At 33.3% G+C, this 16,882-nt stretch overlaps 2 protein-coding genes and 1 long non-coding RNA gene across 3 annotated transcripts; all 3 read left to right on the top strand.

Annotated features, from left to right (window-relative positions):
* Nucleotides 1-870: 870 nt before the first annotated feature.
* LOC108346927 (filament-like plant protein 7) lies at nucleotides 871-9,100 on the top strand. The gene is made up of 6 exons (XM_052868840.1): nucleotides 871-1,263; nucleotides 1,912-2,035; nucleotides 4,152-4,296; nucleotides 4,435-6,997; nucleotides 7,100-7,157; nucleotides 8,339-9,100. The coding sequence occupies exons 2-6, from the start codon at nucleotides 1,940-1,942 to the stop codon at nucleotides 8,828-8,830; spliced, it is 3,354 nt and encodes a 1,117-aa protein (XP_052724800.1). The 5' UTR covers nucleotides 871-1,263; nucleotides 1,912-1,939; the 3' UTR covers nucleotides 8,831-9,100.
* A 919-nt stretch (nucleotides 9,101-10,019) lies between these two features.
* Nucleotides 10,020-11,449, top strand: LOC108341794 (protein ENHANCED PSEUDOMONAS SUSCEPTIBILITY 1). Its single transcript, XM_017579450.2, has one exon. The coding sequence runs from the start codon at nucleotides 10,020-10,022 to the stop codon at nucleotides 11,343-11,345; it is 1,326 nt and encodes a 441-aa protein (XP_017434939.1). The 3' UTR covers nucleotides 11,346-11,449.
* A 1,828-nt stretch (nucleotides 11,450-13,277) lies between these two features.
* On the top strand, nucleotides 13,278-15,554 carry LOC128194627 (uncharacterized). Its single transcript, XR_008245998.1, has 3 exons — nucleotides 13,278-13,421; nucleotides 13,560-13,623; nucleotides 15,308-15,554. It is a non-coding gene; the product is annotated as an uncharacterized LOC128194627 (long non-coding RNA).
* The last annotated feature ends 1,328 nt before the right edge of the window (nucleotides 15,555-16,882 follow it).

The following is a 16,882-nucleotide window of genomic DNA, read 5'->3' on the forward strand; positions in this document are numbered from 1 at the left end:
AAGTTATTTAGATTGAGAAATACAATAATTTAAATTTGTGAGAAAAATAAAAAATTAATTAATACTCATTACATTAATTGATTTAAATAAAACGAATTGTCAAAATAAAAAATATACATACAATTATTAGAAAATAAATAAAACTACTAAAATATTTAATATGAATTTAACTGTTTGAAAAAAAAAACCCACAATTATAATTACAAATTAACATACTTTGGTTTAGAAAACACATATTTTATTTAAACAACAAACTTACATAATTATGTATTTTTATGTCATTTACCAGGTACTGACTAATTGATTAACTAATTTGACCAAATACTTATAGTTTAGTAAATTAGTTTATCAATTTAAAACTTATAGATTATAAGCTTATTAATGAACCACTAATTTATTAATTAAAATATACTAATATTGTCAAACACACTAATATATTATATGTTATTATGTTGAACACACTAGTTTATAAATTAATTAAATAAACCAGTGGTTAACTTATTTAATTTATCAATGATTATTGTTTCATAAAAAAATATTTAAGTTGGTTAAATATATCATATAACATTAATATATATATTATTTTTATATAAAAAATTGAATATAAATATTAAAAATTATTATAAACTATTATTATTTAATATGTAAAATAATTTTTAAATCGTTTATGAGTTAATATTATATTTTATTTTGACAAAAATTTCTATAAAGGAAAGATATTATTTAACGAAATTAACTGCATAACTCGGAGTTGAATAATGGGTATTGGTAGTACACGTGTATCTGAAATTTCTCGTCTTTTGTTACTAATTTTCCCCACATATAAAAGTATCACAGTCCTCGATTCTCGTGTTGGCAGATCCAATAAAAGCACCAAGCCGACACTTTTCTCTCTCTTCTTCTTCTTCTTCCTTATTTTTTTCTGTCATTTTCTCTTCACTCTTCTATCTTTTCACTTCTTCCCCTTTTTTCTCCCTTACCAAACACTTTCTCTCACTCTACAAAGAAAGCTGAGCTGGTTGTGGGTGTTGTGGTTGCTTCACACTCTCACTCCTCCACTCTCCGCTGGTGAGAGATCACACATCATGCGCATTTCCCTTCCAACTCTTGATGTCTCAACCTTCAACCTTCAAACTCTCCTAACTCATTCTTATTTCCACGCTTCTAACTCCACTCCTCCACACCATATTGCAGTTCAGTTATTACCCTTTTAACTTTTTGGATCATCCATTCCATGCACAACCTCAAACTTTGTTCATAGAGGTGAGAAACCTCCTACTACACCCTTTCTTAGACATGTAAATATAAATATATACACACACGCACACGTATGACACACAACCTCTGCTTTTGTTCTTATTTTCTAAAACTTTTTGTTTACAATAAAATGAGTTTTTATATCTTGTCTGGTTTGTTCTCTCAGTGGGAGAGGGAAACATCATTTTTCTCGTGATTTTCTGCTGCATGCGAATTTTTTGTCGGCTGATATGCTTTAGGACTTATGTTTTGTCATGTTTGTATAAACAGAAAACTGTGATGGATTTATGTTTTATGGAATGTACGAATTTGTATATTGTGATTGTAAGTTTCTGGCTGAACACTAGGCGAGTACATATCGAGGTTACTAATATTATTTCCATGGTGATTAAGTTATATACTCTGCAGTGACGTTGATATACTCTCGCAATTTAATTTAATTTGTTTTGGGAATAATCTTGATATACAGTGTGTCTCTGTGGAGATCCTAAATCTATTCATAAAAGTAATTAAAAATATATTGATTATTTTGTACTGAATTTTATACTTAATTTTTGTTGGCTGGGAACCTTGTTCTGTTTAAAGATGAACTTATCCTTCAATGTTAGACTTACAGTAGCATACTTTCTTTCTACTGGCCTTGACTTGGTGTAGGTTCCTCCCTGCTAAAGCTTTTAGTATTATGGATCAAAAAACGTGGCTTTGGAGAAAAAAATCCTCGGAAAAGACAATTATAGCAGCTGACAACACGGATCTCACTTCAAAAGAAAATGAGGAGGTGATTTAAATTTTTGAGCATTAATTATTTGTTTTGTTCAATACCATGATTAAGCTGGCTTCTTGTAAGTTGCAATCTTGTCTTGTCTTCCTCCTATTTACGAGTATTAAGTCAGTACTTCATTAATTAACCTTGTCTTCTTATTAATAATAATGATAATCTAGTTTTTTTTTACTGTGCGTTTTGTTCTGAAATATTATGATTATAAAATTGGCAATATAATTCTGGTGTATCTATTCATCAGACTTTGAGGACTATCTAAACTTTAGTTTTTGTGTTTCTTTTTGGTACACAAGGAAAAGTAAACAAAGGTTAAATAAGAAGAAAGAAGTCTACTTTAGTTGTATACTAAGTCATAACCTAGAGAAGCTATTATATTTGGAAGAGAATCCCAACCACAATCCCAGCAGGCTCTGTGGGACGCCCAATTTGCTAACAAATCTGCAAAATTATTTATATCCCGTGAAATATGGATCAACATGCACTGCCAACCTCTTTGCAACTAGCTGTGAATATCAGGGAGAATATCTTTATAATGATGAATCTGTATCACCATGTCCTCATTCCACACATGAAGGATATGAAACACCTCCCAGGAATTTGTTGCACAAACCACACAATAGTATCCTTTTACCCAAAAGTTCATTATCCCAGCTTTAATAGCTAAAAGTTCTGCTAGAATATGATCACCAGGCCTCATCATACTGGAAAATCCAAACAGCCATCTACCAGTACTTGAACCATAGCTCCCATCCGCATTAAGCTTCACAAAGGCAATTTCCACAAGTGTTTACTCAAGATTGAATTATGGATAAAATAATCAGCTTCAGATAATTTGACCATCCTTAGGAAATACGGAAGGGCCATTTACCCCGAGAGAAAATGAAAGTTATGTCTCTAACGCAAAGCCCACCACATAACTGCAGGGACTAAAGAAAAATCACTAAAGGAGAGGATATGGATAATCCACGAATTGACATTATTTGTTGTAACTTTTAAGGATATTTATTGCCTGATCTAAGCCAAAGTTCTTTTGTATGAGGGCAGTCATGCAACGGTTAAAGAATGTCTTCAATAGGTCAGGACATCTGGGACAGCCAACAGAGATAGCTAAGTTACATTGAAACCTTTTAGCATTAGTAGGAAGGGGCAAATACAGGACCCGCCAGAAAAAGAAACAAAATTTTGAAATATGCCATAACCTCTACCAAATTGGATTTGAATAATTTTGTATTTCTGGCATAACCACAAATAGGCTGATGCTGATGAATATATGTCAGAAGCATGTCCATTGGAGGCTAAAAGATAGGTTCTTTGAGGATTAATTGTTATGTTAACGTTGACAACAATTTGGATAGTAGAGTTAGGAGGCAAAGTATAAACTCCACTGAAGTCCAATTTCTTTCCTTCCAAATATCAGCAATGTGAGCAAAACGGACTTGGTGAGCTAACGGGCCCATCCCTGTCCAGTCATCAAAGAACAAAGCGGAGGTCCCAGACCCCAGTTTAGGAATGAATCCCTGGCGCAGATAACAAACAGCCTTTAGAATATTCAGCCAAATATAAGTGTCATTCCTCCATATAAAGAATAGAAGTCTAGCCTATTTTTCACAACGACAAGAGATATGACAAAATAGTAATAATAATATATAAGTAAGTATAAACTTTATCTTATTAACCCAGTTTTATAGAGTTGAGTTAGGTTTAAATTATGTTATCTTAAGATGGTAGTAGAGCATTTAGGTGTCTATTCTAATGATAATTGTTGGACTTATTGTATCACTCTTTGTTATGATGCCCTCTATTCTTAAGGACGTCCAATGTCCTTGCCATGATGGAATGTATTGGAGATCTCATATCAACTATAGATATGATTATCACTTTGATCCAAGGCTTATCCTCCAAATTAATAAGTTGCAGAATGAGTTTTCCCAGAAGAGAAATACTGACCAAGAGGGATTCTCTCATCCCTTAGCCATCATGAATTTTTTGCTCAATGGTCACCTTCCAACAAACTAAATTCCAACAGCGATGTACACTGTCTTTATACCAGAGGAAGTTTCTGCAAATTTTTTGTTTTATTTATTGATATAAATGGTAGTTTGTCTTATTTTAGGTTCAGGCACTTGTAGCTGATAAAGATGAATTAGAGAAGGACTTGAAAAGATTAAATAACAAGCTTGATTCAGCACTTTCTGACTGTAATGCAAAAAATGAGCTGGTGAAGAAACAAACAAAAGTTGCACAAGAAGCAATGGCAGGTAGCATTTTAATATCTATGTGTGTGTATTCAGTTTCATTACCTTGAAATGTGGGACATGAAAAGCAGATAAATAGCCGCTATTTAAATTGTTTTTAGTGTTATTTTATGAATCACTGATAAATTCTTGCTTTTGAAGGTTTGAAGAAGGCAGAAGCTGAAGTGTTGTCTATGAAGCAAGATCTGGATGAAGCTTTGCAGCAGCGTATAGTTTATGAAGAGAGAGTAGCTCATTTGGATGGAGCTCTCAAGGAATGTATGCAGCAGTTACGATTTGTTCGAGAAGAACAAGAGCAAAGGATTCATGATGCTGTGATGAAGGCTTCAAAAGAATTTGAAAAGGAGCGCATGGTTTTGGAGGAGCAATTATCTGAGACAAGTAAAAGGCTTGCAAAAGCTGAGGTTGATAATTCTCATCTTAATAAATCCATATTTGCAAGAGAAAATTTGATTCAAGATCTGAGAAGACAGTTGACTCAAGCTGAGGAAGATCATGGTGCACTCATGAGTAGATTAGAGTCCATGGAGAAAGATAATACCTCTCTGACATATGAGGTTCGTGTGCTTGAGAAGGAACTTGAGATCCGGAATGAGGAGAGGGAGTTTAGTCGTCGGACAGCTGAGGTTTCTCATAAGCAGCAATTAGAGAGTACCAAAAAAATTGCCAAGTTAGAATTAGAATGTCAGAGGCTGCGCCTTCTGGTCCGGAAACGGTTACCAGGCCCTGCTGCCCTGGCAAAAATGAAAAATGAAGTTGAAATGTTGGGACGGGATTCATTTGAAATAAGGAGGAGCAAATTGAGCACAAACAGTTTACTGGTTGAATCTTCAGTTGACACTTCTCCTGAGACTCCCATTACAAAAATCAATACTTTGACAGAGCAGTTATGTGCTGTGGAAGAAGAAAACAAGGTTTTAAAAGAATCCCTAAATAGGAAATTGAATGAGCTTCAATTCTCGAGAGTAATGCTTACTCGAACAGCTTCCAAACTTTTGCATCTTGAGTCGCAGATTGAAGATTTACATAAAGGGCATTTAAGTGTGGAACATCATATAAGTAACGTTGCATCACACGAGTTCTCTTTTGCATCATTGTCTGATGCTGGCAGTGATGACAAGACTAGCTGTGCGGAGTCCTGGGCTTCTGCATTGATTTCAGAATTGGATCACTTTAGAAGTGAAAAGAAAAAGGAACCGTTGTCATGCAAAAGTGTTGGAGCTTCAGACATAAATCTTATGGATGACTTTGTTGAAATGGAAAAATTAGCAGTTGTCTCTGTTGAAAAAGCCACTCAAAGTCCATCTGCTTCTTTGAAAGCTGTTACTGAGATCAATAGCATCTCAGAGACTGGTACAAAGGAGAGCACTCCTGAAGAAGGTAAGGAGATCATTCCAGTGCCTGATCACATTTTGTCCCAGACAACCGAGACCACCCCGGAAGTAGTAGATATGGAGATCATTCCAATGTCTGATCACATTTCAGACCTCTCAAAGTCAAAGAACACTTGCTCCATTGACATATTTAAGGGAACTGTTCCTGGTTGGCTTCAGGATGTAGTAAAAACGATCCTGGAACAAAACCATGTTACTCACAAAGGCCCTGATGATATACTTCATGATATCAAAGTGGCTTTGAGGCATGTGAATGATTTCGATCTGTTTGACTTTGATTCAAGCAGAGGCTCAGTTCATATTGACACACAGAATCCTCCCCAATGTATTCATTGCATCTCATGTTCAGATAGTTCTTTAGTGGTTAATCCATCCGCCGGTGAAAATATTGCTGACATCTTGTCAATAAAGAGAATCGAACCACTTTCTCAGGAAGATCTGAGTAAATCAATTGGAAAGATAATTGAAATTGTTGAAAGAATCCTGCCAGCCGTGGATTATGATAGTTCAGATCCCTTGCAGAAAGGAGGCAGGGATATCTTTTCCTACAAGAATCTAGGAATGCCAACTGGCTACATGGTCCGTGTTTTCCAGTGGAAAACATCTGAACTCAGTAAAGTCATAGAGGAATTTCTACATGTGTGTTATGATTTACTCAGTGGCAAGACCGATTATGGAAATTTTGCGATAGGACTAACAACAGCACTGGATTGGATTATGAACCACTGCTTTTCACTTCAGGATGTTTCTAGTATGAGGGATGCTATCAAGAAACAATTTGATTGGGATGAGACACGGAGTGATGGTGAAATAGAGAACGAGCTGACAATTCATTTGGTAGAGAAAGAGCGGTTGCATCTTCCTAGAGAAAACTTGTCATCTTTGCCTCAAGTAACTACATCATGTGGTCATGATCTTCAGAATGGAGAGATATATTATAATGAGAAAGAATTTACAGATATTAAAGATAAATTAATCAGTGCTGAATCTCAAAAGGAAGTCTTGGAAAGGAAGCTTCAATCAGCTACTGATAGGATTGAATCCTTAATGAATCAAATCCAGGAATCAGAGAAAACTATCGACAGCTTGAGATTGGAGATACAATCCTTTAAAGAATCCAACGGACAACTTGAGAATGAAATAAAAAATCAGAAACTGATAAATTCAAATCTTGATGAACAGCATACAGAAGCAGAATTAAAAGCGGCTCACAACAAGGTTTTTTCTTTAGAATTGGAACTGGAGAATAAGAACAGCAATTGTGAAGAATTAGAGGCCAAGTGTCTTGAATTGCAGCTCCAGCTTGAAAGGTATGAATCACCCTCGTATTTGTTTCTGTTCAATATGCTTTCTGAACATATGGTTTTTAATTTATAATTGTTTATTTTCACATGTCAAATTAATGTTCTCAGCATGTCAAAGGAGTGCTCAAAACATGATATTATTGACAAAGATAAGCCACTGCGTAATGTAAGTTCATCTCATCCCAGTCCTTTTTCTTGTTGATTCATAGTCAGACTACTGGTTCCTGTGTAATTTTTAAGAATATTTGATCAAGAGGAGCCATGATTCCTATAAGAACAATGTTAGCACTTCTAGTATTTGGAGTAACAAGACTTTAACTTGCCTTTCAAATTAACACTAAAAATACCAATTTGGAGCACGTAAGCATTAAGCAATATATCCAATGACAGTCTTAATTGAATTTTCCCATCTATGATACCAAGTCTTATCATAAACAGGATCTTCATACTTTCTGTATCATGAGTAGTGTACTCCTCTGCAATAAGATGCAAGAAACTGCTATAGTGATACAATACAACACCTTGCCATGTCTCTTTTCAAAACATAATTATGGCTGAGTGATATGGTCTGAATATAGTAAAAACCAGCCTTATTCTACTATAATTTGTGTGTCCCTCTAGACTTCATTCTAGAGTTAATCATCATATAATTTTCTGTAGATTAGGCAGCTTCAGTGGCTGGCTCCATATTTAAATAAGGTAATCTGTCTTCGAGATCTATATGCTCTTTTTGGAGCAAGTAATGTAGACCTAGGAAAAACATCCTCTCTATTTTTTCTAGTTAAGTGAAGTAGTGATTTTAATAACTAGGTCAATTTCTTTATGAAAACATCAAAGTAGAGTTCTTTATCATTACAAGTTGTCCAAAGAAACGAAAATGAATCTCTAATGACGTGTTTGGTGTTTGCAGAGTATCAATCAGAATGATAGGAAAAAATTGGAATAAAAAAGGAACTATCTACCATGGAATATGACTGTGTAGCAATAAGTTTTAATTTAACTACACTTAGTCCTAATTTGCGTAAACTTTTCCATAGGCAGTTAAAGGTGAAGAAATAGGGAGGTAAAATGAATCAAATTATTCTCCTATGGATTAAAACCTTAAAATCAAGTTCTTCGTTTTTTGAAGATAGAATAAGAAAGCTAACAGAAAAATGATAGTTCAACTTTAATTTATGAGAGAAATTTCATTCATTTACATCTTTTTGCTTCTCCTAATACTGTTTGATGAAAGCTTTATCCAAGGTGGGTCTTATTCTGTGTATTATGAATTATATTACCTGTGCGAATTCAGTCATGTTATGCTTGTGTTGGTATTGAGTTGAGGAGTGCGCATGAATCTCACAGGATTGGGAGATAACAGCTGCTTCAGAAAAGTTGGCAGAGTGTCAAGAAACTATCCTTAATCTTGGAAAACAGTTGAAAGCAATGGCTGCACCAAAGGATGCATCCCTTTTTGACAGTGTTGTTGCCACCCAATTTAATACAGTTACCAATAATACCGCCACCACCATAAGCACCAGAGCTAATGTAGATCCAAGTCCTATTCATCCAAAGGTCATAAAAGTGAAAACTCGTTCTCTACTTGATCAGATGCTAGCTGATGATTCTAAAGCCCAGATTCCCAAAGCAAGTGATGGCAACTCCAACCTCATAATTCCTGGCGTTATAGAGCCCCTAGAAAAGATTTTAGTTTTGAACGGTGTTAAAGGCCATGAAGACAGAAATACGGATAATTCTTTGGCCATTGTACCTGCTAAGAAACCAGGAAGTGGAAGTTTGTGGAGGAAGTTATTGAGGAGAAAGAAGAGAAGTGCCAGCATGAAAACATCCTTCTAGTAGAACACATGAAATGTTGATACATGATAGATTGTAGTGTTGTTCAGTACTGTACTCTGCCATAATAAGGAAATTTATATTTCGTTTTCATATTTTATTGAAGGGAGTTGATTGCTGTTTTTGTGTGTTTTGCTTTTTAATACACGCATGAAAACTGACAACCTTGAAGTTGTTCTTGCTGTGAGAGGCACCCACCACACAAGTTGCTACTGTATTGTGAGAATTCCCTTTAAATGACAGTTACAAGTTTTATGACATTGTACTTAATTGTGTCCTTACTGTAAATTGATTATCAGGGAAACAGGTTCGTCTGTAATTCTTCTATTTTCCTTTTTGACCTGCATCAATTCAACGTAAAAAAGAATTTTCACTCATAAAATATTAATATAAATTATCATTAAAGAAGAAGTTAATATGTAGAATACAAAGTCAAAATTGACACCGTTAGAGTTTAATTCTTTGGAAGAAACAATAATTAAGGTTTTCTTACTTTTGGATAAAGCGGAGAACGTCTGAGAACCCCAAAAAAAGACGCACCCCCTGCTTATGTTTTTCTAACTTCAGTAATCATCTTGGAATTGGTTTTCTAATATCTGCAGTGAGCATTGATGTTATGGGATTAACATGTTGAAAAAGGTCACGCCTGTTCTAGTTGAAAATGTTTCTTTTGGAAGTTTTCAAAATTGTTTTAGTTGGAAGAAGTCAAGATTATTACATTGTGTTAACTGTTTCAAAAGGCTATTTTGTGATCACAGCAAGAATTCATGTATGCCTTGAATTTCAATATGAGAAATTAAAAGAGGAAGAAAAATACTAAGAATCTTATAAATGGATCACGAACTAACTATAAGATAATATGAAACAAATTTTAATCTAAAATTTTAGAAATTATGTATTTAGTATCTGTTCCTTTTCAGTTATATATCAGAGAACTTGCCAAAACGATGTGGAACTTGAATTCAGATTTAACTGCTGAGGTCGTGGAACTTACGTGAGAAGAGCATATCCGTAAGATTTGAAGATTTGATGGATCTATTTGTCGTTCTCCTGCTATCCACATAACCCAGGAGTTTTGTTCCACTTTTGTTTCTCTAACACGCTTTGATGGCGCCTCAATCGGAGACCTTGCTTTCTTATATAACCTAAACTACTCTTCTCTTCCTCACATTAACTCAAACAAGATTAACACATGGAAAACGTTCGAGTCATCTCCACCACCACAATCAAAGCAACCGTTCCCAGTAACGCTAACTCACCTCATACAGTAGATTTAACTCCCTGGGATCTCCAATTCCTCCCTACTGAAACCATCCAAAAAGGCCTTCTTTTTCGCAACGTAAAAAACACACCATTCCAAATCCACCACCTCCAACACTCCCTTTCCTCCACTCTAGCATTCTTTCCACCCCTCGCAGGTCGTCTCGCCATACTCCGACATCATCACAGCATTGTCTCATCCCACATCCTATGCAACAACGCCGGAGCACTCTTTGTCCACGCCGTTGCACCCAACACCACTGTTGCACACATCCTTCAACCAAAATACGTTCCTCTCATTGTTTCCTCCTTCTTTTCAATCAACGGAGTTAAAAACTACGAGGGCACGTCGCAGCCATTGCTGGCAGTGCAAGTGACGGAGCTAGTTGACGGCATCTTCATCGCCCTAACAGTAAACCACGTCGTTGCTGACGGCAAGTCATTGTGGCATTTCGTGAATTCCTGGGCTGAAATCTCACGTGGCTCCCTTCATATATCCAAACTTCCTTCTCTCGGCCGTTACTTCCCCGATGGCATTGACCACCCCATACACTTTCCCTTCACAGAGGAAGAAGAAAACCAACACTCCCCAAACCTCAAACCACAAGCTCCACACGAGAGGGTATTCCATTTCACGAAGGAAAAAATTGCCGAACTCAAATCAAAAGCTAATGCAGAGGCCAACACCGACAAAATATCTTCTCTGCAAGCGCTTCTAACTCTCCTTTGGCGCGCTGTGACACGTTGCAAGCGGGTGGAGCCGCAAGAGAACGTGCATTATGTGTTGTTCATTGGCGTTTGGTCGAGGATGGTTCCAGCACTGGCAGAGGGTTATTTTGGAAACTCAGTTATAGCCACTATTGTGACCATGAAATGTGGGGAACTATTGGAGGGTGGGCTTGGAAAGGGGGCTTTAGAGATGAACAAGGTGATTTCTTTGCAGTCTGGTGAGAAGGTAAAGAAGCAGTATGAATCTTGGGTGAGAAGGCCAAGGCTTTTAACGTTGCCGAGTGGCGTGGGTGGTAGTAATTACTTGATCACTAGCAGTTCTCCGAGGTTTAAGATATTAGATAACGATTTTGGTTGGGGAAAGGCTGAAGCAGTTCGAATTGGAGGTGGGCAACATAAACGTAACGGCATGATTACTGTGTTCGGCGGAGCTGAAGAAGGGTCCATTGACATTGTAGCCACCCTTCCTTATTTCATTCATGAGGCCATGGGAAATGACGCAGAGTTCATGGATGTTGTGTCCCACTAATGGCAGAGCAAAACCTTGGTTCAGTTCACTCCACGTAGCATGATTACTTGTTCTTTTTTTACCACTTTATTATTTATTAAGTGCACATAGGATAATTTACTAAACTAGGGCAATTTCTTTACATTTGATTTTATTAAATTATGTATATTTCTTAAAAAATTATTCATACAGATCAATTGTGCCTAAATATCACGACTTACCAGGAACTTATATTATTTAAATATGATTTTATTTGTGTTTAAGTGAACAACACATTGCATGAATACAAATCAATCTACTTTTGTTTATGCAATGAAATCAATAAAATTGGGTTAAGATATTATAACTTCAGCCAAAAGGTGCATAACTTCATTGTAAGTTAATTTGTAAAATATTTAATGTTACATACTTTATTTAGAAAATACTTATTTTTTCTAAAATTATATTAAATAATATTCATATTTTTTTTTCTAATTTTTAAAATATGATTCTAAGTAAATGATATGTCAATTTTTCATTTATCCATATTTATTTTCTGTACTTTCTCAAAATTATTGTATTGAATACAATTTAAAAAAAAACTATTTAAATATAAATATTTATAAGAAAATCATTTTTAAAAAATAAAGCATAAGAGGTGCATATTTCTTTATTAATAATATAATAAATAAATGTTATTTATTAAAAATATATCATTAAATGTTTATTTAAAAATAATAAGAAATATGCGATATTTTATTAAAAAAGGAAAATTTATTTTAAAACTAAAAAAATTAAATTTTATTTCATATGTTATATAACTACTATGGTTAATATGGTTCAATAGTAAGTCACTTGTAGTCCTTGTGGCTTTCACTTCCTGCATCCTCTCAATTTCTTTGTGAACCCCACAAATTTTCAAAATGATTATTTTACTTTCTTAAAATATGGCTTCTGGAATTTTTTTGGAAGATATTTTTCGGAATTTACTAAATAAGGTGTTCGGAATAAAATTTCACTGATAGAATTTCTAGAATTAAATTTTGGAAATTATATTTTTGGAGTGCATAAAATACATTTTGGAAAAGGCTTTTTAGAATAAGATTTTTGGAATAAACTTTTCAAAAAATATATAATACTTCCTGAGTATTCCGAAATACTTCTACATGAAATATGTTCCGGTTCGAAATACATAAAATATGTTTCAAGAAAAACATTTCAGAATGAGTTTTTATTTTTATTTTTGGCATTTTTCTTCTTCGCACCATCCTCTCTCTTTTTCTTTCTTTGCAATGATAATAGTGACAGCAACAATCAACAGTGGAGGGTGTTTGAATTTATTATGAAAGTATAGTTAGTAATTATAAACGTGCAGAAAACAACAGTCAACTGCTTGAGAATTTTGAAGTGATTTGGAGACAAGGTAAATAAAAAGCAAAGTGACTTAATTTAATGAAAAGATATTAAATTTAAGTAGAAAATTTATTAATCTAGGTGATTAATTTGATTGAATTAAGAAAAATCGGTAGGTTATTTTTTTTCGGTAAGGCTAAATGTTTTCTTAATATATTTTTAAACATAGACATTTTTTTGTTAGAAAAAAATTGAAAAATGAAAATGAATTATTCCTTAAAAATAAATATTTAAATAAAAAATTATTTATTAATTACAATAATAATGTCAAAAAAATAAAAAGAAATTATAATAGACAAATAAATAGAGGTAAAATAGTCATTTACACACAATACCCAGAATCCTGTAAATACATTATTAAACTCTTTTCTCAAATAATAAATTTACTGTGACAAGCAGACAATAAAGTGAGGTGCAAAAAGCTAAAAGTCAGGCAATTGCAATCATATTCAATAGTGCTCCCTGTAATAACCTTAAAAATAAATAAATAAATAAATAAATAAAACTTAAAAACAGTTTCTGAAGAAATTTTCAGAAACTTATATTTAATTTTCTCTCCTTTAAACATCTCTCTAACATTGTCCTCTCCAAAATCCATTCTTCTTTCTAGAATTCCCCTCCATTGAGTCACTGGATTCTCATTCCGTAGGCGATCTTTGCATCAAGGGCTCCAATTTTCACCGATTGCATTTGCGATTTCGTAGGGTAAGTAACTTTCCCCTTTTTGAACTGTGATCATGTAGCAAATTTTGCTGCATGTAGTTCACTTGTGATTTTTCCCCAAAATCTTAACCCTAAGCTTATTTTAGAGACTAATTTCTATCACCATTTGGTGAAATATAGGTGCTGTCAATTTTTCTAGAGTGCCTTTGGATTTCCTCTTGAGTTTAGCTGCTGGAAATTTAAGGTAAGGGGAGCTGGGGGTTTTGTGCTGTTCTGTGAAATTCTTAAATTTGCATGAGTTAGATTTAGTAGATATAGTGATAGAGTGCATGTAAAGTTTATGGGTTGGATTTTAATTAAGGATAATCTGAAAACTTGTGATTTTGCCTATTTGATCGTGTACTGCTGGTTGATGTTGATATGAACTGTGAATTGGATGATTAGGAACTGATATTGATACAATGCTGTGATAATTTTGAATGCTTAGAAGAAATGAATTCTGTTAAATAATTTATTAGGAAATAACCATGTGAATCATTGAAGTTTATAACCTATGAAGAGAACTAAGGTAGTCCAAATCTGAATTTTGTATTCGAGGCTGTTAGGATCAATTTAGATAACTTGGGTAAGTTAATTGTGACTCATTAGGAGTGTTAAAAGTGTTAAAAATAATTTATAAGTGGTAGATTCAAAATTGAGTACCTAGGTTGAGGAAATTGAGGGTTTAGAGTTTAAATCAACATTAAATCACTAGATAATAAGATTAGGAAGTATTAGAATCAGTCATACAAGTTTATTTCGTCATATAGATCAAGTTTGGAGTGTTAGAAACTCATTAAAGTGTCTAAGATGCACCAAAACCAGAAAAATCACGTTGCTGTCAAAAACTGATAAGAATAATCGATTATCTCACTTGATAATCGATTATTTTAGTCAGAGAGTTGTATCCTCTTCAAAGCTCTCGCAAATAATCGATTATCACATATGATAATCAATTATTGTCGTCGGAAAATCATCCAGGATAGTTTTTGATAGTTTGTGGGGTTCCGGATGTTCGTTTTGGACGTTCTTTAGGTCGTTCTGGGGGTTTTTGACCCTTCCGGAGCCATTGGTGAGGGTCTCCAAGCTGTTTGAATTACTTAAGTATTGAAAATTAAAAGTCCTAAAGAAATTTGTGTTAATAAGTGATGGTTTTGTGAAAGTATGTAATGTATGAGTTGTTTTTATGACATGGTTGATGTTGTATGATGGTGTATGGGTTTGGTATGAGACAATATAGTAAGAATGCACTTGAATGACTATGAAATTTTATGTTTGATGAATCAAAGTGGTTTATGAGGTACATTATTGATCCAAGAGGAATATCATGTGATTTAAAGTGGTCGGATTGAATATGAAATTAAGATCTCTCGGTGGGATCAGTTAGTGTATTGAATGAATGTGAGAGGCTTCCATATGGGGGGTTATCCCTAACACTCCAACAGTCTTTCATTCTCACTTAGAGAGGATTGACGCGTGTGGTGGGAGTAGTGGGAGGTCCTAGGGTAGGCGCTATCACTGAAGGTCTATTCCGCGGTAACGGACTAGCCTTGTGTATGGTCGGGTGGAACCCCTCGGCAAGGGCTTTGCAAAGCAGTAGGGGCCATCACAAGTGCACAACCCGCCCCAGCTCTACATTCATTCCAAGTCCGGACGTGTCTAGAGTCTTAACATGATAGGATGCTTGTCTTGATGAGTTTTATGAAATAAATGCTTATGTTTATGATGACTAAGGTGTGTATGTGTGTATGGATATTCTGGGAAATGCTAGATTGATTGAAAATGAATTGTATGATTGTTTGAGACCTAGCTCACCCTTGCATTTGTATGTGTTGCATGTGTTTGCTTTCCCCCTTGCGATGATCATCCAATCCTTTGGATGTGAGCAGTAGGTGATGATGTACCTTTGGAGAAAGCTTTGGAAGTTGAGGAAGACCCAGCCCCTAGTGCTTAGGATTTCTACTAGCTCTTAATTTAAATAGCTCTTTATTTTGAAAGACTTCTAGCCTTCATTTTATCATGATCTGTATTTTGGAAACACTCTTTAGGTCCCATTGAACCTTTATTTAATCATGTATTTTGGAGAATTATGAACTTGTACTTAAGTTTTAAAACTTCCCAGCCAGACTTGGATAATTGTACTCCTTAATCCTATCTATTGTGTACTCTTAACTGCTTTCTATTATTATAATCGATGCATTCTACATATATACATTGCTATATATTTTGGGATGTCACAGTCCCCGCTATATTTGCATTTTGAATGATAAGTAGCTTTCTACATGAAAATGAAAATGATGTGTGGAACTAGTATTCTATTCAATAATATTTTAATCGTTTTAAATAGTTTAAATCATTTATTATATTAAATTATCTGTTCATGTTCAACTATGATATAGTATGTTTTATTTGTAAGTAAGAATTATTTGGATAAATAATAACATTCCAAAAATAACTTTCATTATTAAGTAAATATTTATTAAATAGTAATAGAAATTGTTTCGTTAACAATTAAAATAGTGATTTATATTGTCTATACCTAGAAGAAAAAAAAAGTAAAGCAAATAAATATGATATTATTATTATTATATATTATTAATTACTATTTTGGTTTTCAAATTGTAATATTGGAAATGAAAAAAATAATAAAATTTAGAGTTTTCTATGTTAAGAAGTGGATTTTTAAAATGGGGTTTACACACGACATGTGGAACCTTATTCGGATATCATGTTCTGATATTATATTTAAAGGTCAATTTTTAACCTTAACTTAATCTCACAAAACTGATTTGTAAGATGAAGTTTACATCCCATTTATATATTATAATTTAGTCTTATTTCTAAATGACGTGGAATTTCCAACTATATGATAAAACTGAATATTTAAAAATGACAGTTTTTTTTATATTTTTTTACGGATTAATGAAACAATTCAGTTAACTCATCAATATTTTTTTTCAATATTCCTTTCATTATAATGTAATAAAATATTAGTAATATAATAATTCTTAAAATAATTATTATTATAAATACTAGTAAAAATACATTTATTTTTTTATGATAATAAAGAAGTAACAAATTTAATTATAAAAGTAAATCTAAACGATTTTTGTAATTTTTGTAGATATTTTTTTTAATTATAAATAGTTATTTTAGTTTAAAAATTGGTTAAATTTAGAAAATGGTAAAAAATGTTAAATTAAAAATTGTCAATTAAAGGTAAAACCATCTAAGTATAGTTACTTATTAAAAGATATAATTAAAAAATAAATATCTACAGAAAATGATGAATCTCCTCTGTGTAATTGTATAAAGGCATAGATAATAATAAATGTAAACAATAACTAAATATTTACAAATATAATTAATTATATATTTTAAAATAATTATATATAAATATTTTATTATATTTATGAATTTTTAATATAATGAATTATAATATATCTTTTCTCAAATGGTCATAT

Source organism: Vigna angularis, chromosome 1 (assembly GCF_016808095.1).
Source record: "Vigna angularis cultivar LongXiaoDou No.4 chromosome 1, ASM1680809v1, whole genome shotgun sequence".
Lineage (NCBI taxonomy): Eukaryota > Viridiplantae > Streptophyta > Magnoliopsida > Fabales > Fabaceae > Vigna > Vigna angularis.